The sequence below is a fragment of the Geotrypetes seraphini genome, chromosome 12, assembly GCF_902459505.1.
Source record: "Geotrypetes seraphini chromosome 12, aGeoSer1.1, whole genome shotgun sequence".
NCBI lineage: Eukaryota > Metazoa > Chordata > Amphibia > Gymnophiona > Dermophiidae > Geotrypetes > Geotrypetes seraphini.
In genome coordinates, this window is record NC_047095.1 from 7,428,856 (window position 1) to 7,451,048 (window position 22,193).

General features: G+C 41.3%; 1 protein-coding gene across 4 annotated transcripts in view; it reads right to left on the minus strand.

Moving 5' to 3' along the window:
* Positions 1-22,193, minus strand: part of STXBP3 (syntaxin binding protein 3) — a 71,803-nt gene that overhangs the window by 43,879 nt on the left and 5,731 nt on the right. For all 4 annotated transcript variants that reach the window (XM_033916716.1, XM_033916714.1, XM_033916713.1 and 1 more), the window contains 6 exons: positions 13,472-13,521; positions 13,283-13,364; positions 8,541-8,617; positions 7,268-7,346; positions 3,562-3,662; positions 1,071-1,213 (listed from right to left, as the gene is read on the minus strand). In XM_033916716.1, coding sequence (XP_033772607.1) covers positions 1,071-1,213; positions 3,562-3,662; positions 7,268-7,346; positions 8,541-8,617; positions 13,283-13,313 — 431 coding nt within the window. In that variant the 5' untranslated portion in view covers positions 13,314-13,364; positions 13,472-13,521. The remainder of the gene's footprint in view (positions 1-1,070; positions 1,214-3,561; positions 3,663-7,267; positions 7,347-8,540; positions 8,618-13,282; positions 13,365-13,471; positions 13,522-22,193) is intronic.

Consider the following 22,193-nt stretch of genomic DNA (forward strand, 5'->3'; position numbering starts at 1 on the left):
GATTAATTTTATGTAACAAATACATACACAGACTAGCCAACTGAGGGGCCCTTTTACTAAAGTTTAGTACACATGAATGGATATTAATATGGGCTAAGTGCCACGTGGCCCACAGGTGGATGGGCAGTGTTTAGCATGTATTAATAATAATAACAACAGTTTATATCCCACATGATCGTGAAGTTCTATGCGGTTTACAATGATTAAAAATGCTACAAATTGAGTAGAACTAACAAATTTGAAAACTAGTGACTAATAATTTTAGAGATCAGTTATTGTGGGAGAGATTGTGCAATCAGCTACCTAAGTACTTCAGGAACAGATACGTTTTTAGGTGTCTCCTAAATTCCCCATAAGTATTAGTAAGCATAAGTAATTGTTCCAGATCTTTACCCCAAAATGCTGCCTGATAAGAGAAAAGATGTTGCTGATGTGCCTTTAAATTTACATCCTCTAACCGGTAGAGAAACAAAATTCAAGTGTGAGCTTCTCTTATGTCTATTGGTTGAGAAAGAAAAGAGGTCAGTTCCTGAATGCTAAGCTTTAGTAAAAGGGCCCCTGAATTAGATGCGACCCCTCCCAGAAGAACACTATTTGAGACTTTTTCTTTAAATAATATATGCCTTTCTGACTTACCTTTCTGACTTACCTTTCTGACTTAAGGCGATTGTGCTTTACATGCCCATACTGAAATTTCAAAACCATTGTCACAATATGCCAAGGAGAAATTTCTGGGGTCAAAATGAGACAGCCAAATTGAAACACATTCCATAAGGCAGCAATTACCTCGAGCTACTGCAGTTCATAAAGTTTACTGCATGAACCAATAAAAACAGGATAGTGTCTTTGCAGATCTGACAAACTGTTGGTATCTTAGGAGGCTTGCCATAACCCTTCTGAGTAAAAAAAAAAAACCAATGCAGACAATTGCTAAAAGATTTGCCTGCTTGAGGAAAGGGGAAAACCTTTCGAAAGTAACATTCTCTCAAGTTGACCAAAGAAACAGCAAGTGATAGAAAAATCAGGATGATTGTTACAGCAGTAATGTCTGTTTTTTTTTTTTTCCTTACTTTTTATATCTTACTCCTGGGTTTTCATCTAGAGTGCCACATAATGTCACAATCTGCTGGGCAACTAGGTTCAGCACAGTTTCAATTTCCACATCTGGACAGTAGCAGCCGTGGAAAACATCTGGTATATGAAGAGTAAATACCTAGATCAGAAAAATGCTAGTGTTATTTGAAGAACAAAAGTAAAAACATGGTGTGCAGAAAAAAAAGGGACCCCCAACATTTTTTCAAATAACCCAAAAACACTATTACTAAAAAAAAAATAATAATAATAAATATAAATAAAATTATTACTATTGTTGATTATGTAAAACCTGGATAACTGGATGATCCCCCATTTTCAAAATATGTCTATCAGGATGTGATCATTAAAATCCATTTTAGCAAAATGTCATATAACGAAGAAGATAAAAAGTTGCAATTAAATTTTTGTGATAAAATAAGGCATATAGTGCAAGAGTTTTGTAAGGGAGTTTCCTAATAAAGGTGAGAATACTGAAAAAAAATAATTTAAACCACTCAGGGATGTAAGAATTTTGAAACAAAATAATAAAACTGTTCTGAACTCCACAAAACAGGACTCAATAAGGACCTTGGGTTCCTATCACATTATAGGCCATGAATTTATTGACTTTGGGCTAGATTCACTAAAAACTTACTTATCCTGTAACGATGGTCGCAAAACCGGTTTTGCAATCATTCGTGTTCCCCAACTCGATTCACTAAACTGCTGTCCGATGAATCTCCTATCCGATCCACCCATGCAAATGAGTAAAACCCCATACAAAATAGCTAAGCAATTTGATCACTAATAATTGCTTGGCTATTTTGCATTAGGTTTTACAATTGTTTACTGCTGTAGACCTGCCTGTTTTTTTTCATTTTTTTTAATGGCACTGATATTTTGCATGTATTACACACGCAAAGTATCTGCCCAATTAAAAAAAATAATAAAAAAACAAGCCACCCCCCCCCCGACAAATGCCCCCTCGCTGAACCCAAAAAAATGCCCGCCGCCACCCACCACTGCAAACAAATGGCAGGAGGGATTCCCACTCTCTCCTGCCATCGGCCCCTCTTCTTTTCCCCAAAACAAACAGCAGGAGGGATGCCCACTCCCTCCTGCCACCAGACACCGATGCCCCCTCCCCGTACCTTAAGTTGAGAGCAGGAGGGGTCCCCTTCAACCCCCTCCCCCAACCTCCTGCGCCTCCGGCAACAAACTGTGGGACTTAGGCCCCGCCCCGGTGCATCATGTGATGCACGGGGAGGGGCCTAAGGCCCTAACTGGCTCAGGTGCTTTGGGCTCCTCCGTTGGGAGGGGCCTGAGGCATCTGAGCCAATTACGGACTTCCTTAGGCTACTTCCTAAAGAAGTCCCTGATTGACTCAGGTGCCTCAGGCCCCTCCCAAGGGAGAAGCCCGAGGTGCCTGAGTTTATCAGGGCCTTAGGCCCCTCCCCATGCATAACATGATGCATCGGGGTGTGGCCTAAGGCCCGCAGTTAGTCGCTGGAGGCCAGAGGAGCAGGAGGGACTGAGCACTCCTCCTGCTCCCAACTTAAGGTTCAGGGAGGGGGCATTGGTGTCTGCTTTCCGGTGGCAGGAGGGAGTGGGCATCTCTCCTGCCATTTGTTTTTGGGGCTGGGGAAAGAAGAGGGGCCGATGGCAAGAGGGAGTGGGAATCCCTCCTGCCATTCGTTTGTGGCGGTGGCAGGCAAAGGCGGGCATTTTTTTTTTGTTCGGGGAGGGAGGGGGAGCAGGAGGGACTGAGCACCTCTCCTGCTCCCAACTTAAGGTAAGGGGAGGGGGGCGTCGATGTCTGCTGTCCGGTGGCATTCATTTGCGGCATTGGCGGGCGGCGGCAGACATGTTTTTTTGGGGTTCGGGGAGGTTAGGGGGCACTTTGTCGCAAAATATCTGTGCCATTAAAAAAATGAAAAAAACCCGGCAGAAGCCCTGACAGCAATGACAGGATACTGCTTCTTCTGTCACTACTGTCAGGGCTCTGCCCCGACTCAATCGCCAGCACAGAATTTATAGCTATTATTTAATCCACAAGACTGTATATCGGGACCCCTGAAGAAGACAATAGTGTTGAAACATGGACCGTGTTGGGTCCAATTGTTTCCAGTGGTTCAGGCCCTAGACATTTTTATGTGGATTATTTATTTGTTCTAATAAAGTCGTTGACATCTACTCTCCACAAGTTTTTGGTTTCGTCTCTTTTTGTGGAGAGATCAGGGTCAACTTTCTTGTTGCAGAATATAAAAACAAAACAGGACACCTGGTTCAAAAATAATATAGCTGACATTTGGCCAACAGACATTTCACTGAATATTGGTCAAATATCTGTCAACCAAATGTCCAGGAGCTGACCCAGGGAAGAGATCCCAGCCAAGATGTTTTGGAGTTCATTTGTTATAAATCATCCAACTTAAAGACCATATACAATAATCAAGAGATACAAATATTGTTAAAATATCAACTTACCTGAGACTCCTGTGGAATGAAGGAAATGTTTATTTCTTTGCACCTTTTTATTGCCTTGGCACAACTAGACTTTATCTTGTTAAAGAGAATATCAGGACAAACTGGGAGGAAAAAAATACCTGGTAAAGACCTTACAGCTACTTTATTTTGCAACAAATTATTAAAAAAAAGTTGAGCAGACATTCACCACAATGAAAGAAACCAGAAGAGGCAAACATATATGGGATGCAGCATTTAAAGTTTTTCAATTTTTAATTCCTATGTTAACATGTGCTGTTATCATAGTGCTCTGGGCTTTTTACTTTGCATCGTCACTTCAAGATTCGGATAACTAGTTCCACATTTGCATATTTCATCAACACTTCCTTCTTGGACCCTTGAGGAAGGCTTATTTGCCGAAACACGGCCCATGTCAGGTCCGTCGAATCTCAATGTAATCAATGTGGACAAGTTTTTAACATTGTTTGAAGATTTTTGCAAAAAATAAAAGGAAAGTCAATAACATTGTAGTTTCCACAGTCCTTTTGTATTTGGAGTACCCCCTTACCAGTCAGGTTTTCAGGATATCCACAATGAATATGCATAAACTTGATTTGCATACACTGCCTCCATTATATGCACATTTCTTTAATCCATATTCATTATGGTTATCCTGAAAACCTGACTGGAAAGGGGGTACTCCAGGACTGAGTTGAGAAACACTGCTTTAGAACATACCTCAATTCTTTTAAATACCATACCATCCTATTTTATGATATGGGGTAGAGTCTCATTTTTAACACTTTTCATACAGTATTCCCAAAAACAAGTACAACCCCAGTCTCCATTTCCCTCCATCCCAACACCCCCTAACAAAGCTCTCCACTAAAGGCAGTGAAATTCCACAATCTTACCCAATATAGATCAACTCCATATACCAGATATAAACAAGATAGAGTCGGTCCAGAGGAAGACTACTAAAATGGTTGGTGGTCTTCATCATAAGACGTACTAGGACAGACTTAAAGAACTCAATATATATACTTTGGAGGAAAGGCGTGAGAGAGGAAATATGATAGAGACGTTTAAATACCTACATGACTTAAATGCACAGGAGGTGAACCTCTTTCATTTGAAAGGAAGCTCAGGAATGAGAGGGTATAGGATGAAGATAAGAGGTGAGAGGTTCAGAAGTAAGCTAAGAATATACCATATTTTTTGGACCTCAAGACGCACTTTTTCCACCCCCAAAAAGGAGATACGTCTTATGGACCAAATACACTGTATGCCCCCCCCCCCAATACCTTTATTAGTGGTGGTGATCCAGCACGGTCTTACGGACAGCTGCCTTTGTTTTAGAAGAGCAACGCACAACGCAGGAACGCGACATTTGCACTTCCTGCCTGGTCACGCCACTATGTGATTGGCTGGCAGGAAGTGCAAAGGTCGCAATCCTGCATTGTGTGTTGCTCTTCTAAGACAAAGGCAGCTGTCCAGGAGACCGCGCTGGGCCACTGCCACTAAAAAAGGTACCAGGAGGGCTTTGGGCGATGCTGGTGGCTTCAGGCTTTGGGCGTCTTCAGGCTTCCCAGGACCAGTGAAGAGGATGAAAAACCAAGAAGAAAAAAAATTCTGAACCAAATTTGTTTTTTCTTGGTTTTTCCTCCTGTACAGTTGGGTGCGTCTTATGGTCCAATGCATCTTATGGTCTGAAAAATATAGCACCTTTTTTACAGCAACGGTGGTAGATGCATGGAATAGTCTCACAGTAGAGGTGGCAGAGTCAAAGACTGTGTCTGAGTTCAAGAAGGTGTGGGACAGGAACGTGGGGTCTCTTAGGGAGAGATGGAAATAGTGGATGCTGTGGATGAGCAGACTGGATAGACCATTTGGCCTTTATCTACCATCATGTTTCTATTTTTTATGCAGAGCTCAAACTCATCATCATCAGCATTAAAAAAACTTCCATTCCCAACATTTGAAAAACATCACTATAAGATGGAGTTTTTGATTAAAATTGTAGTCCATGCACTCTAATTGCTGGCCATCACTGGTCGTTGTCTGATGTTCTAATATGATGTTTCTAAGGAGAAAGCGATTTGTCATCTCGGACCCCCCCTAGGAAAGAGTATGGGGAATTATGCTGAATGGTGTGTTGATGGCGTCTGTGTCTGATGTCATCCACTGCCACAGGAACAACACTTTAAAAAGGACAAGCGCCTGTGGCACGTGGCCATATGGCATGCCATAAGGGGGCCACTTTTGGAACCCAGAAGGATTTGGAACTTTGATTTTCTTCTACAAGGTACTGGTTTTCCTTAGTTTTATGATGGATAAGCAAGGAAAGATTAAAGGTATCAGAACTCCAAAATTAACTGGCATTATGGATAAACATGTACAAATGAAGTTACCTTCTTCTATTCCAGCTGACCGCTCAGTGTCAGGTGTTTCCCTGAGTAGGTGAGGAAGATCCATTCTTTCCCCTTCTTTTACCCCTGTAGGTCTCTCTTAGGGGCATCTTCCCAAGATGGTGTTGTCTTTTAGGAAAAAATTTCTACAAGTGTATATGGACACTCTCCATTACAGCCTCTGTGGTTTGTGATTTTCCAACAGCAGTGGCTTGTCCAAATCAGTCTAAAATAATTGACCAATCACAGGATATTACTTTGAAGGATATTTGGTAACTGGTGGTTAGGACGGAAGAGTGTATAAAAACTACGATCTCACAACTTCATAGTTTTTCTCAGCAGACAGTTAACAAGTTTCATGAAGTGGATTCTAAAATCGATATGATGGACACCGAACTGTCACAAATTTCTTCATCTATGATTAATAACCAATCAGCTGTTTCAGCTTTTCTTAAGGACAGCTTGATGACCCATAGGTAATTAGAGTTTCTAGAAAATTGTATCCATTCAAAAATATTATGTATTTTGAATGTTTTCCTATATGCCATCTTTTGTCTCCTGAGATATTGTTGTGTAGATATTTAAGGGAGATATTTCCATTAGATAAAGTGGATGATTTGATTATTTCTGAATGTCAATACATTTTTGTTCCTCAAGCTGGAGTGATGGATGGGGCAGCAAAAGAGGGAGCCAATTCAGAATCCTTCAATTTGACTAATTTCCTTGAATCGTCTCAAGAGAATATCACTACTAGGGCAACCCTCCAGGTGAAATATGTATATTTTAAGTGCAAATAAAAAAAGAAGGTTCTACAGCAATGCATTAAGTGTTTTGTTCACTATATATGTAAAGTTACTATATTTTCATTGTTGGGAACGGAAGGTTTTTTTTATGCCAATGGTGACAGGTTTAAGATCTGCAGACTGCTAAATTCAGAGCTCATTGAGGCTTTTTCCTTCCAGTTGAAGATTTTTTTTCCTATTATACCTGACTAATTTTGGAGGATTATATCTTAGTCAACATGTATTAATTCATATGTTAATACTTGGTAAATTGCTTTACCATGCACTAATTGTAAGGCATGCTAATGAACTAACATCCCCTTTTCTACTGCGGCCCAGAGCGCTAAATGCTCCGACGCTCATAGAATTCCTATGCGCATCAGAGCATTTAACGCTCTGGGCCGTGGTAGAAACCTCTACTGCGGCTTAGTAAAAGAAGGTCTAAAAGTGGACTATGAAGGCACCTCCCTATGAAATATTCATCGACTGGATATGCAACATAGAAAACAGCTTAGCGTAATGTGAAAAATCACTTACAATCAGAAAAGTAGACATATGCTGCTTTGTACTTGTAGGAAGATTTGTTCTTAAAATCCCTTATAAGCCCATCTACAGACTTAAAACACAAAATGATAATTAATGAACAATATAAACACCTTGTTATGTAGAACAGTGGCAGTTATAGAGGTGGAAGCTGGACTTCTAGTTTTAGAACTACCGGTAAGAGTTCCACTCCAAGCTTTGTTTTGGGTTTTTTTATATCGCACATGCCTTACAGAAAAGCTTGCTACAGCAAAGTCTCATTTGGGGGCCCTGTCATATGACACAGTTTTGTTTGGGATGTCTATGAGGGCCAAAAGTCAAATCTCCTCGAATAATAATAAGCTGTTAATGATTTTAACAGGAGTTGCCATCCAACAAATAACATACGACTGGAAAGACTACAGGGGGTTGAATTACTGTTTCTGGTGGAGTTCAGTGTGTCATGTGTATGAAATGGAAAAAACATTGGCGATTAAGAGAGGATATTATAAGAAATTTAAAGATGTGTGGGGACCATTAATTGATTACTATAATAAATAAATGAATTTATCCCCATTTAGTATGCATAGGGTGGGAGGGTGGATGGGTGGGTTTTATGACATTAGGATGAGTAGTTACAAAAATATTTGGAAAGGGAGGGAGGGAGAGGAGGTAATTTATGGTATAAGATGATTGTAAAGTTTCAAGTGAAGAATGTATAGTATGACTTGATTTATTGTACACTTGTTTGTATAATGTAAAAAGGAATAAAGATATTTTTTTAAAAAAAAGTCTCATTTGGGACTTGTTCTGTAAGTTTTCCAAATAAAAATTCAGGGCTCCTTTTACTAAGCCGCGTTAGGGCTTTAACGCGCGGAATAGCGCGCGCTAAATTGCTGCTCGCGCTAGACCTTAACGCCAGCATTGAACTGGCATTAGTTCTAGCCGCGTTGTATGCGCTAAAAACGCTAACGCAGCTTAGTAAAAGGAGCTCTCAGTCTCAGAAGATTTAACTACTCTGAGGTTAGAATGTAGTGCCAGCAAATAAATAAGGGACATTAATAAGCACAACTTCATGCCATGGTCCTTGCTACATTTTATGTTATGAATATAATGTTCAGTGCTTCAAAGCAACCTTAAAAACCTTTTATTCCTCTATAGCATTTACCATTGAATAAAGGTTCTGGGGCTTTGGCTTCAAGGTGATCTCTTGTGACAGCTTCCCTTGGCCAATTTATTGCAGGACTTGAAAGTCAAATTTTATATCTATGCCAGCGATATTACTAACCTGTTCAGTTGGAGTGATGAAATAAATAGCTTTCAGATGTGGAACAGGCTCGTGGATCTTATGAACATCCTCCACAACTACACATAAATGCAGAAAAACACAAGTACAGAAAAGTTTTGAATGCTGGAGTTATTTCAAATATTCAAACTGTTGGGAATTAAATTTAATCTCAAAAGAGTTTGAATTTATACACTTTGGAAGATTAGGTTTATATCTTCAATAATCTTCTGTTAGTCCCTGTAGGATTCCATACGCTAGGTGTTCAATCCCAACCCGTAATCCAGGAGTTGCAGAAATCCACAAACTTTTCAGAGCACATGCTCCACCCCCTTAGCCTGAGAGCTAGCAAACATATCCAGTTAAGTCCCAAAGCCAAGCAACATTGTACAAATAAATGACAAGGGGGTACACGGGGGAGGATCCCCAGCAACACAAATAATTCTGGAACTGGTTTGCTCTTCAAAATATTAATAAGCAATAAAACAGGCACAAAGGCAACTAAAAAAAACATTGAGGAACAATGTAGAACTAACCTGCTGTGTGCAACGAGCACCGCAAGAAAGGCCTTCGGTAATGCGTATACTCATAGAAACGATCCACAGGATCTGTCAACTGTCTGGAATGCATTCAAGCATGTAAGGAGAATCATCTAGGCAGAAAGAAGCAGGCTATTCCAAACAACTTACTGTACACAGAGAGGACGGGTCATATGGAATCCTACAGGGACTAACAGAAAGAAGATTATCAAAGGTATAAACCTAATCTTCCATTCTGTTACATCCCTTCCAGATTCCATACGCTAGCTGACGTACCAAAGCAATGGTAACAACTTGGGAAGGACAGAAGAGCCTGCCCTCAACACCGAGGTCCCAAAAGGGCCAGAACGAGCTTCCACATCCACTCGGCAAAACTGGGAAAAGTATGGAGAGAGGACCCAGCAGCCACCCCGTAACATTCATCAGGATGAATTGCCCACGATGCAGCCATACTTCCAGATGGGTGAGCGTGAAGTGAAATTGGTGGTTGCTTGGCACAGGCAATGGAAATCACAGAAATGGCTATTCAAAACCACTGAGCGATCAAAGCCTTGGCCGCCAGCCAGTCCTGGCAAGGCAGCAGTAGTTAGGACAAATAGGTGATCAGATGGCCAGGAATCATTAGCCCTCTCCAAACAGTAGAGGAAGACTCTCCTGATAGCCAACTTGCTCAAGATCCGATCCTTTCACTCCAAGCCTGCGGAAAGAAATGCAGACAATTTAACTTCCTGGTTGACATGGAACGCATTAGAACAGGGGTCTCAAAGTCCCTCCTTGAGGGCCGCAATCCAGTCGGGTTTTCAGGATTTCCCCAATGAATATGCATTGAAAGCAGTGCATGCAAATAGATCTCATGCATATTCATTGGGGAAATCCTGTAAACCCGACTGGATTGCAGCCCTCAAGGAGGGACTTTGAGATCCCTGCATTAGAAGGTCGGAAAGAGCTTTCTGGGGTATCACATTGTTCTGAAACCAGGCCAAGGGGCTGAAGACTGAATGAAAAAAGGCACAGGAGAAACAGTCCTTGACCAAAACCTGAGAAGTGAAAGAAGGAGAATCCAAATGGAGTTCTTTCAGATCAGCAGTAAAAAGGTGGCCAGAAGCCTGCTAAAAAATCTGCAAATAAGGGTCATCACCCAAATCCGGGCAGCTGAGATGACCGGTCCCAGCAAAGGTATCAACTGGATACAAAATAGAATCAGTGGCAGGATACATAAGAGTCATAATATTTACATGGCAACTACTGCAATCAAGGTCTGCCACAGCCATATGGGAGGTATCCTGTTTGTTTTAAGGTATGTTATCCTATTTTATTATGTACAAACCGCTTAAAAGACTGATAAGCAGTATACAAATTTTTATTAAACTTGAAACTTGGAAGCTCCGCCACACACACAACAGACCAACAAAACCCCGACACGCCCACCGGTTGCGTCAAACGAGCGGGGTCTGAAGAAAATGCCTTTCAGAGGAGCCGAATAAAATCCAGTGAAAAAACCCACCCCACAACCATGGCAGGGTATTTGGTGTGTGCAGTGAGTTTCTGTACTTCTACGTTTTATTTCCTGAGTTACTTAAGAATTTTATAGCTTTCCATTTCTTCCATTCTGTAAGCTTGTATTCGATGACTTTGTATTGTGATCACTTCGCTGTTTATCCAGCACCTTTCATTGTAAACCGCCTCAAACTATCATGGCTTTGGCGGTATAGAAGAATAAAATTATTATTATTATTACTTTGAATCATCAGTTTCTTAATTATATGAGAAATTGTGATCATGAGTTAGAAAGGCGACTGAAGCAGGCCTTATTGGCCGAAACACGTGCGTGTCGAGCCACTACACAAGACTATGATTTGCTGAATAAAACTGCACAACATCGTTCTCGAAACTCCACTGTTGTCTGTTGGTTCTGATTGTGTGTGTGGAGGTTTTTTGCTAGGGCTCTGTTGAGATAAATGCACCATGCCAAAAGAGTCCCCAGACTTGGAACGCAGGCGTTTTGCACCAGACTCCAGGATGGATTCTGGGCGAGATTTTCTTCCGACAGATAGGATTCCTATGAGGATCTACTTATTATTTTTCCTTTCCTCGTGTTTTGTCCTTTTATTGTTATCTTTCCTATTACAATTGTAGTTCTCCCCGCATGCCTCTTGTATCTAATAGTCGTGATCATCTATGTTATTGTTCTTGTTTTGTCTGTGTTCCCATTTTATATTGTACATCACTTTGAATTCCGAAGCTCCCACCCCCTCCCCCAGCACGCTACAGCACGCAATACATGTGGTCTCTGATCCAGCATCTGGTGCAATCAATGTCTACATTCAACAGATTAGGGGCTGGGGAGTCCATCCTAAATAATTTTTAAGCAAATTGAGGGGTTTTGAGGCAGAAATTAAAGGGTAGAAAAAAAAGATCGTTTTTTAAATCCAAGATGGCCGCTGTCAAATTCACACCAAAAATGGCAAAAATAAAACCCAAAATAAAAAATAGTGATTTTGGGAGGTAGGGGACCTGAACCCTACCCTCAGAAACTGTGAAAATGACTTTTAAAATGATCCAGAAGCCACCCTGAAGTTCCCATAGGAAATAATGGAGGGTACTAGTATTAGTGTTTTGCCTGTCAGCAATTTTAAACAGCAGCTGAGTGGAGGAAAAGGATTTTTCTGCCTCAGAAACTTCAATTTGGAAGATTTTTGGATTGCCAGACAGCCAAGCACCATCTACGACCTCCAGCCCCACGGATTCTCATCCACGCAGTCAGGGGCAGGAAAGGCAGTCTGTGCCTTGAAACCTGGGTGGATTTCACTCCAGATACATACAACCTGCACTTGAAACCCGTGACAGGATCACCAGCAAGCAGACTCCCAGGGGAAGAGACCCTGAGTCTAGAAATGGGTGGAACACAGTAGGCTGGCTCCAAAGATCCACCAGAGTTTCTGTGTGAAGCAACAGTCTGGCACCACGGGACCGTGTTTTTTCCTCCAACAGGAAACCACCGGGAAGGGGTCTCAAGGCATTGAAGCCACTGAGAAAATGAACTTTAAATGAAAAAGAAGAAAAAGAAGCAGAGCAACTGCAAAAGACTTCTGCAAAGGATTGCTTGTAGAAATTGTAACTCAATATTTTTGTTAGCTCTTAGGCTAAGGGGGTGAAGCACGTGCTCAGAAAAGTTTGTTGATTTCTGCAACTCCCGGATTGCGGGTTGGAATTGAACAACTAGCGTATGGAATCCGGAAGTATTGTTAGATATGTTTTAGGTTAAAAATACATTATTGTGTTAAGAAAATACACATCGTCCTCCATATTCACAGGTTCAGAATTCGTGACTTTGGTTATTTGCGGTTTTCATCTGGGTGACCTACCCCCACCTCCTGGACCTCTCTACTTACTTGCTTTTTAAAACCTGCTGGTCTAGCAGTGAAGCGGGGTAGGAGCGATTTTCTGCTTCTGCCCTGCGCAGAACTGGGAACATAAATGACTGCCTTAAGTTCCCATGGTCTCGCGGGAAATCACAGCAATCATTTTTATTTATAGCTCTGCATGGGGCAGGAGCATAGGTAGATTGCTCCTGCCCCGCTTCACCCATAGACCACCAGGCTTTAAAAAGTAAGTACAGTGGAGAGGTCCAGGAGGCAGGAGGGAGACAGCGATGGGTTAGAGTCAGCTCTAAAGTTATTTGTGATTTTTCCATATTCACGGGCCAGTTCTGCCCCTAACCACCATGATTATGGAGGGAAAAGTGTAGAAGAAAACTGATGTAGTGTTGAAGCAGTTAAGAACCTAAGAGTTGCCATACTGGGACAGACTGAAGGTCCATAAAGGCCAGTATCCTGTCTCCAACAGTGGTCAATCCTGGTCACAAGTACCTGGCAAGATCCCAAAAGAGTAAAACATTTTTTATGAAGCTTATTCTAGAAATAAGCAGTGGATTTTCCCAACTCCATCTTAATAATGGCAATTGAATGAATTCAATCTCTCGATGTTCTAAATAACACATTTTTAAAAAGAAAAATATCTATGCATAGAAATAACAGCAGCAATCATTGCTGGCGTGATGTGTTACTTAATTCCCATGAAATGAATGCATACTTCTTGTAAATTTGCTCCTTATGCGTCATCAGACAGTAATACGGTAACAGAAACTGTCATTTTGCTATAATTATTTAAGTGGAATATCTTTTAAAAGCCCACATTTATATTTACCCGAAATGCCTTCAGCCAAAAGATCAGACATCTTGCAACATGACGACAATAATTTTGTGGTAAAATGATCCAAGAGTAAGACCTGAAAGAGTTACAGGAAGTCAATTTGCTTGCTTGTAGTTATTGTACTATGTTGTGCATTGTTTACTTAAAAGCACAAATGTGAAATACAATTAAGTTCTAAGTTACCTTCCATTCATCCTCCTTCTTACAATCATCAAGTATTGCTGACTTGATTTCTGTAAAAGCAAATCATTTATTTTAATTTTACTTTGAATAAAATTTTTATTGGTGATCAAGAAAAGAACCACAGTATTACAACCTATCGAGACTAGAACAAAGATAACAAACTATTAGAATTTCAATATAATGCATGCCAACGTATAAAAAAGCAAACAAACAAAAAGAGAAATCCAACAGAGTCTGCAATACAGAAGCAGCAAACAAAAACAAGAACAAAAATGCAGACAGTGTGTACAAGATGCAATATAAATGGATAAAAGACTAAAGCTAGAGCATTTTTGCGCTGCATTGTCGGTTCATAGCAAATAAACGCTTTTGTCTTTTATCCATTTATATTGCGATTTGTTGTTAACCTTACTCACCATGGACCCCTGAAGAAGGTGTGTTTTCCGAAACACGGACCGTGTTGGGTCTGTTGTTTGTAAAAAGGTGATGTTAGTTACCGCATTTAATACTGGGTAAAATAAACAAAGCCTGCATCTTGTACACACTGTCTGCATTTTTGTTCTTGTTTCCAACGTATAAAAAAGCTCCATTTTTAATCATCCCAGTAGATATCCCACCTCCCAACCAAACTCTCCCTTTCCCCACATTAATGACAATGATTATAGATCTGGAGGTTGTTGTTCTTTCACCTTCATCACCTAAATGTACAGTTGCACAAAGCTATGGCCTGGACCAGTATAATGCCATTAAGTAGAGGTTACATCAATGTCTCATTTTGATGACAAGGAGTACTGAGCCACACAGTGAGATAGTTGTTACACAGTTTCCAACCCAACCACCTCTTTTAACCCAAATTCCCATGTCAAGAACAAGAGCAAATGTACAGAGAACCTTGGATGCTGAATCCCTCACCCATTGTCTGATCCAGAGCATTCTAAGGGCCGAGATGGAATAAGCCAAAACTTTGCTGGTAACTCTGATATTATCATATAGTGCATCGGCTATATAATCCACCCCTTTCTGGATAAGCTGGGGGGAAGGGTTATCATCCGCTGGGGGACTCCTCCGCAACCTGGCACAGCAGATATGGGCCACAAAAAAGGCCACTGCTGCTACCTTAATGCCTAAGGTCAATGCCTCAAACTGTCTTTTCAGAATCATATCCATTCTGTGATTAGAAACATAGAAAGATTAAGGCAGAAAAGGGTCACAGCCCATCAAGTTTGCCCACTCTACTGACTCTCCCCCCCTAAGTTTACTTTCCTAGAGATCCCACATCTAATGACCCAATTCCTTAACTCGACCCTCGTAGGGATCCCACATAGGCATCCCATTTATTCTTAAAATCTGATACGCTGTTGGCCTCGATCACCTGTACTGCAAGCACGTTCCAATGATCAACCACTCTTTCGGTGAAGAAGTACTTCCTGGTGTCGCCATGAAATTTCCCGCCCCTGAGTTTGAGCGGATGCCCTCTTGTGGCCGAGGGACCTTGGAGAAAGAAAATATCATCCTCCACCTCGACACGTCAGGTGATGTATTTGAATGTCTCAATCATGTCTCCCCTCTCCCTACGTTTTTCGAGAGTGTAGAGCTGCAATTTGTTCAATCTCGCTTCATACGAGAGACCCTTGAGCCCCGAGACTATCCTGGTGGCCATCCGTTGAACCGACTCGACTCTTAGCACATCTTTGGGGTAATATGGCCTCCAGAATTGCACACAATATTCCAGGTGAGGTCTCACCATAGTTCTGTACAATGGCATTAAGACTTCAGGCTTCTGGCTGACGAAACTTCTACGGATACAACCCATCATCTGCCTTGCCTTAGATGAAGCCTTCTCCACTTGATTGGCAGTTTTCATGTCTGCACTGATGATTACTCCTAAATCTCGTTCCGCTGAAGTCTTAGCTAAAGTCTCACCATTCAAGGTGTAAGTTCTGCATGGATTTCTGCTACCGAGGTGCATGACCTTACATTTCTTAGCGTTGAAGCCCAGCTGCCAGGTCGAGGACCAACGTTCCAATGTAAGCAGGTCCTGTGCCATACTATCCTGCAAATTGCATTCGCTTACCATATTACATAGCTTGGCGTCATCTGCAAATAATGTTATTTTACCTTGAAGCCTTGAGTCAGATCCCCTTTGAATATGTTGAAAAGGAGCATCCTTCAAGACTACTCCCTCACTTGAGAGAAAGGTGCATATAAGTCACCTGCGCATCCTTCAAGACTACTCCCTCGCTTGGGAGAAAGGTGCACGTAAGTCACCTGGGCTACCAGGGAATTCACTTTCGGCTGTGTGAACAGCTGCTGACATTCCTGAGCCATAGGATGCAGCCTTGTCATCCCATAAGGAGCATCCCAGTGCTCTGTGACTAGCACATTAATGTCAGGATGCCAGGGAAAGGATGTGGGCTGAGACTTCACATCACTCATGACAGAACACTGTGTGTTCGATGTTCTAGATTTAATTCTCACAAGCAGTCTGTAATGATTTCCAGTAATGTCGTGAACTTAAACAGGCGTCGTACAGACTGATCATCTCCCTGATCCAGGGCTACCACTGCCTCTTGGCTATTAGACCCTATTTGGGATCCTGCACCACCCATCAGGAAAGCTGCACTCTGAGAACCCAAAGGCAAAGAAACAGACTCCTGTCTGCACCGTTCAGATCAGACTGGATTTCGTCCTCTTGAACAGGACCTTGTTCTGAGGGGAGTGCAACCCCTGTGAGCAGACTTGCTTGTACTATCTCTGTCATGTCTCCACGCAGCCGTGACAAAACCAGACAGTGTAAATAAGCCTGCCACATGAGTCACAAGGTCAGGGGTGAACCCCTGCCAAGGTAACTCCAGGACCACCATGGAAGAATCCAGTTTTCTTTTCTTGGGCTCTGTAGCATCTGCCCCTCTGCACTTCACCAAGTCGCTACCCCAGGTTTCTGGAGGTGCTCTACTCCCAGCAGGCAGAATCATCTGAGGTTCTCCAGCCCTAGAGATATCCAAGGGGGCTGTCCAAGGCCCCCACCTTCCTCACATGACCCACGGCACATGGCGCACAGGCCATCCAGAGAAAATCTAGCATGATATAGGGGTATTAAGATCTGAGGCGTCCATCAGTAATGTTTTTAATTCAAAAAGAAGTGTTTTGAGGCAGATGGAGGCTTTAAAAATAAAATCAATAAATCCAAGATGGCTGCCACAGCAGTGCTTTAGCACCAAAAAATGGCTAAAAAAACAGCCACACAAAAGCACAAAACATCTAAAAGGGTTTTTAGGGACAGGCAACCCTCTGGGCAACCTCAGAAACCTTTAAAAATACATTTTAAAGACATCCCACCCCCAATTTTGTCTATTGCCTGCAATAGCTAGTATTCATTATGCTATGCTGTGTTGTAATGGTGCCGCAGCCTACTTCAGCTCACATGTGCAGCTGGGATATGGAGAAGTAATACTGCCTCAAAAAGGAATGTACAGTTCCAAAACAATGAGATCTTCGGCTGCCCGTTGGACCAAAGACGAACTGAAATCTCAGAACCCCATGGACCTGCGCATGAAGGGGGGGAGGAAGAACAAAGCCCAAACAGTCCACTATGGGGGCCAACACAGCTTCTAGGGCAGTGTATCTCAAACTGTGTGCCGCGGCAAGATTCTGGACGTGCCGCAAGATGCCAGTGAGGAGGAGAGGTGCCGGTTGTCAACAAGACGTGCCTCTCATGGTGAGAGGCACATCATGTAGACCAGGGGTGTCCAATCTTTTGGCTTCCCTGGGCCGCATTGGCCCAAAAAAATGTTTCTGGGGCCGCGCAAATGCTGAAGCAAGACCGAAGAGGGAGCCGTCAAGACGGTAAACACCCGGGGGCAGCAGAAGAAAACACTGCATCGCCCTCAACCGGGGCCGCACAAAATACTTCACGGGGCCGCATGCGGCCCTCGGGCCACAGGTTGGACACCCCTGCTGTAGACAGTCAGCCGGTGCCTCTCCTCCCCCCTCTAGCACCCCACCACCACCACTGGCGTAGTAACAGCAAGCTCAGAGCCTCGTCTGGAGGGCCAACATGATGATGTCACATATGTGCATGACATCATTGCGTCGATGTCCGCGCCCTCCAGATGCAGCCCCACGTTTAGTGTGCCGCAGGTTTAAAAAGTTTGCGAGACACTGTTCTAGGGAAATAGACACCGAGCTCCTTAAATATTTAAGCAGGCTGGCTGAACAGTTACCCAAGGGATTGGCCTGCCAGTTGCAGATGCCAAGTCTGCTTCTTCTCCCAGGAAGAGTTGTCCCAGTAACACTGAGGACCTCTAGGCACCGAAGCCTCCAAAAGTCAGACTAAAATCCCGAAAATAAAAAAGTTTTAAACAAAGCAGAAAGAAATGTGCAGAAGGAAAAACTGAAGGAGGCAGCATAGTGCACTACTGGATAAATAAAGAGGAGTTGAAAACTTTGATATCTTCTGCACAGCTTACGAGTTAGAATAAATACCCATCCATCCAGAATGACTATCTATTGAACTATAATTTCATTTCTAGGCGTCTCATTTGTCCAATCGACACTTTTTAATTTTGCCCCTGAGTCTGATTCTATAAGTGGCACCTAGCCAAATTACGCACAGATGTCAAAATTTTTTAATTGGCGTGATAATTGATCATGCCAGTTTTCAGCCAATCAAAAAAAGTTTAACTTATCAATTAAGAGTTCCATGCGAAACTCAGTGTAGTGCCTACCAGTACCTATATCTAGGTGCATACCCAAAAAGTAGGAATAGTTAGCGGCAGAGAATAGGCGTGGTATGACTTAAGACACAAGTAAAGTAGGCCAGGAAAATCCTGGCCTACATTACCGGCACCTAACACTAGGAAGTCATTAGACACCAATAGGTGCAATTCTACAACCAGCACCTAGAAGTTGATTGACAACTTCACCTAGCGAAGCCTAAAAGTTAGGCACAGTTCGGCGCCGTTTACAGAATCAGACCCTATGTGCCAAAACATGTGGAGCTGATAGACTAATATTTTACATGCTTTGGACTGATTATTTCCACTGATTATAAAAGTGGTTTTGGTATTTTTGTGAACCTCGAACAAACAACTGGTATTATATTGCTGCTTTGTCAATTTTCCAAATATAGATCACTATAATTCTGAGATACAGAGCAAAAAAAACAAAAAACCACCATACTAGAAACAAAATGTTCAGTCTATCACATTGCTTGGTTACAGTATAAACCTGAAGCTGAATCTAATCTCTGAAGATGCCTTGTTTTCAGGACACATTTTCAACATGTAATCTGAGGAGTATCTCATCTCATTGGCACTATACAAGGGGCCTAGTGTTAGTAATATAGGTCAGGGTTTTCCTGGCCAACTTTACTGGTTGGTGCCCTAGTTTCTTGCCAATTATCTCCTCACAATTGACATTTTTTTTCTTTATACTGTATTATACTGATTTTCAAATTTCAAAGAGAGGTACTATAAAGAACTAGGAACTAGCAAATCAGAATTCAAGTTCTGTTTTTAACATTCACTGTGTCTTAGATCAATTCATTTTTTTTTCTTTTCTATAAGGCAGTATAGATGTTGCATTAGTCTACATGGCTACAGAGAACTAAAAATCAGCAAAAAAGTGGTAGGAAATATTCTTTATTGGCTTAACAATGGACTGCTATACTCTCTTCATTAAGTCAAAGTTAGGTACTTATTCCACTGCACCTTCTAAGCCACCTTAAAAGTTCTTATTTTACTTTATTCTTCCCATGTACATGTACTTAATTTTAATTTTGTTTACTTATTGTTTGCTTAACCCAGCAAGTTCAATTTAGATTACAGAGTAACATAAGAACAGCCTTACTGGGTCAGACCAATGGTCCATCAAGCCCAGTAGCCCGTTCTCATGGTGGCCAATTCAAGTCACTAGTACCTGGCCAAAACCCAAGAAGTAGCAACATTCCATGCTACCGATTCAGGGCAAACAGTGGCTTTCCCCCTGTCTTTGTCAATAACAGACTATGGACTTTTCCTCCGGGAACCTGTCCAAACCTTTCTTAAAACCAGCTACGCTATCCGCACTTACCACAACCTCTAGCAATGTATTCCAGAACTTAACTATTCTCCGAGTAAAAAAAAAAATTTCCTCTATTGGTTTTAAAAGTATTTCCCTGTAACTTCATTGAGTATCCCCTAATATTCATACATAAAAGATTATTAAAAATTAAAGTTCCAATAAATTATCATAAATGCAGTACATAGCATTAGCAATACAATCCACAAAATGTCAGTTTTCACAATTAAACATCATAAAATACCTAAGAATACATCAACATGGTCTGTAAGTAGTTCTGTCAAATATTTCTGAAATATGTATAGCTACATTTTCCAGTCAAAAAATGTCATATCATTATTAGTCATTCTAATATCTTTCAGTGATCTATTTCACAGTCACGGTGCTGTAAAACTAACGGACTCTTTTACAAAACCGCGCTAGCGGCTGTGCTGCGCTAACAGCCCCGAAGCCCATAGAGATTTAAAGGGCTTCGGGGCTGTTGCCGTGCGGCTTTGTAAAACAGGCCTTAAATCTTCACCAAAGTTCTCATACACTGCAGATCTTTATGTGAAGGATATCTATCTGTTTCTGTATAGATCTAACATATTTAACACTTTATTCAAGGATTGTAAATTGGACATTATGTGTGGCTTAGCCCTCATGTATATCTTAAAAACCTATCACAAAACAGGGACTCTCTCTTATGTATTTTTTGTAGTATGTAGTTAGAATATAAGTCATTGAAGGGAAAAGTTCATTATATTTGTTATTTTGTATGACATTGTAGGGTAAAATTTGTTCTTATTTGCCAATTTCCTTTCCTTGAGTCCTGCTAGAACAATCCAGAAGTGGGTTGTTCTGTGGAAAATACAACAAAAAACATTTTGGTGTGGGTTTTTTTTTTCAGTTCATTATATTAACTACATTGTTTTAAAGGACAGTTCATAATTGTTTCCCAGGTTCTGCCAGAAAAATAAAAGCAAAGCTGGTAGGAGGCCCCATGATCCACCTACAAAGATTGGTCAAACTTTTTGTTTCAAGATGCTTTTAATATTTTATTTCTGACACACCATACCTTGTTTCAGAAGTCAATTCTTTTCCCTCCCTCACGTTTTTTCCCTTTTATGTTTTTTCAATACAGAATGAATTGTAACTTTCCCCCCCTAACCTTCTTTTATCATGTCTGTCTTTAATCTGACTGCCAGATAAAAATTGTTAGTTGTTATATTTAATTATGTAAGTTTTGGGGTTTTTTTTACCCTAATAGTTGTTTGTCCACTAACTTGTGGCTTTTTAAGTTGTTCATCGCTTAGAAAGTTTGTATAAGCGATTCATCAAATGGTAATAAAACTTGAAACTTAAATTTAAAAAATGGGCAGAGTGAGATTAAGAAGAAGGAAATAAGGATGCAAAGCACTAAGGATGGGCTGAGCAGGATTAGAGAGAAAAGGAAAGAAGTGCAAGGGTCTGAAAAGAGTTAAAGGGAAGTATGCGGTACGGTGGCAGAGAAAGGAGAATAGTGAAGGAACTTGTACAGCAGGATGGTTAGAGAAGAGGACAGGTTCAAATCTCTCTGCTGCTCCTAAGCAGTCTTTTTATTCTTTATTACATCACACGTAGGCACTCATGAAACAAGAAAAATACTTGCTAAGGCACATTTAATATGACTGGTTCACCCGAGTCTCTTATAAAGACATGCAAGAGTCTGCAAATGGAATAAAGAGGAAGCGTACCATTGTGTCTCATTTTTAAGAGTGAGCTTTTCAATCTGTTTTTAAAAAAGCATATACCGGTAGGTTGCCTAAAGTGAAAGCAGCTAGAGATCTGTTGTTACATAACAGTACAGTCTCGATTATCTGACCTTGAGTGACAGATTCCACCTCCCGGTGATGTCATCAAGTTGCCATTAAGAAGCGCATGGCTTCTCTTTCTGTTTTCTGGCCTAGCACAGATGGGAAGTTTCACACCAGGCTTTTACTGTAAAACAGCACCGTTGTAACCTGGAACCCAGCTTGTACTGGTGAGATTCTGGAGGACAGTGAGTTTTACTCTTTTTCTGCAACATTTTTAATAGGTGATGATACAGTGCTGTATTTTTGCTCTTCCTCTTCAGCCCTGTAGAAGATCGCTTCAAAAAGAAATGACAGGGTGAAGCCATAAAAAAAAAAAAATACCAACTGCAAAAGAACCAGGAGCGGAGAGAATAACAGCTATTGATTAGAAAAGGCAACACAGTCAAGCTGGAGAAATGGGGCTCAAATTGTGCCTCTACTTTTTCAATTAACACTAGAAAAACCATGAAAAAAAATGTGAATATGAGGTTAGCAAAGCCTTATTCTTGTGGTTCACACAGCATACCTATAATCAGGGCCTATACTGCAAAAGAAAGCCCTGGTTTTTCAAAACGCATTCAATGAAGATGACTTTGATTTCACTGCTAGGATTGGGTGGCTTTGATCACTGGAAGAAAAGATAATTGAATAAGGCAGCTCTATATTATTAGGGGGGGGGGGGAGCTGCCAGTGGAATCTGAGGCATCTGTCACATTCAAATTGAAATTTCATCATCTTATTAAAAAGGAAGGCATATCAAGGGACCAGATATACAACTGCGATGAAACCGGATTACATTTTAAAATTTTGCCATCAAGAAATCTTGCATCGTGACTCAAAGCCTTGGT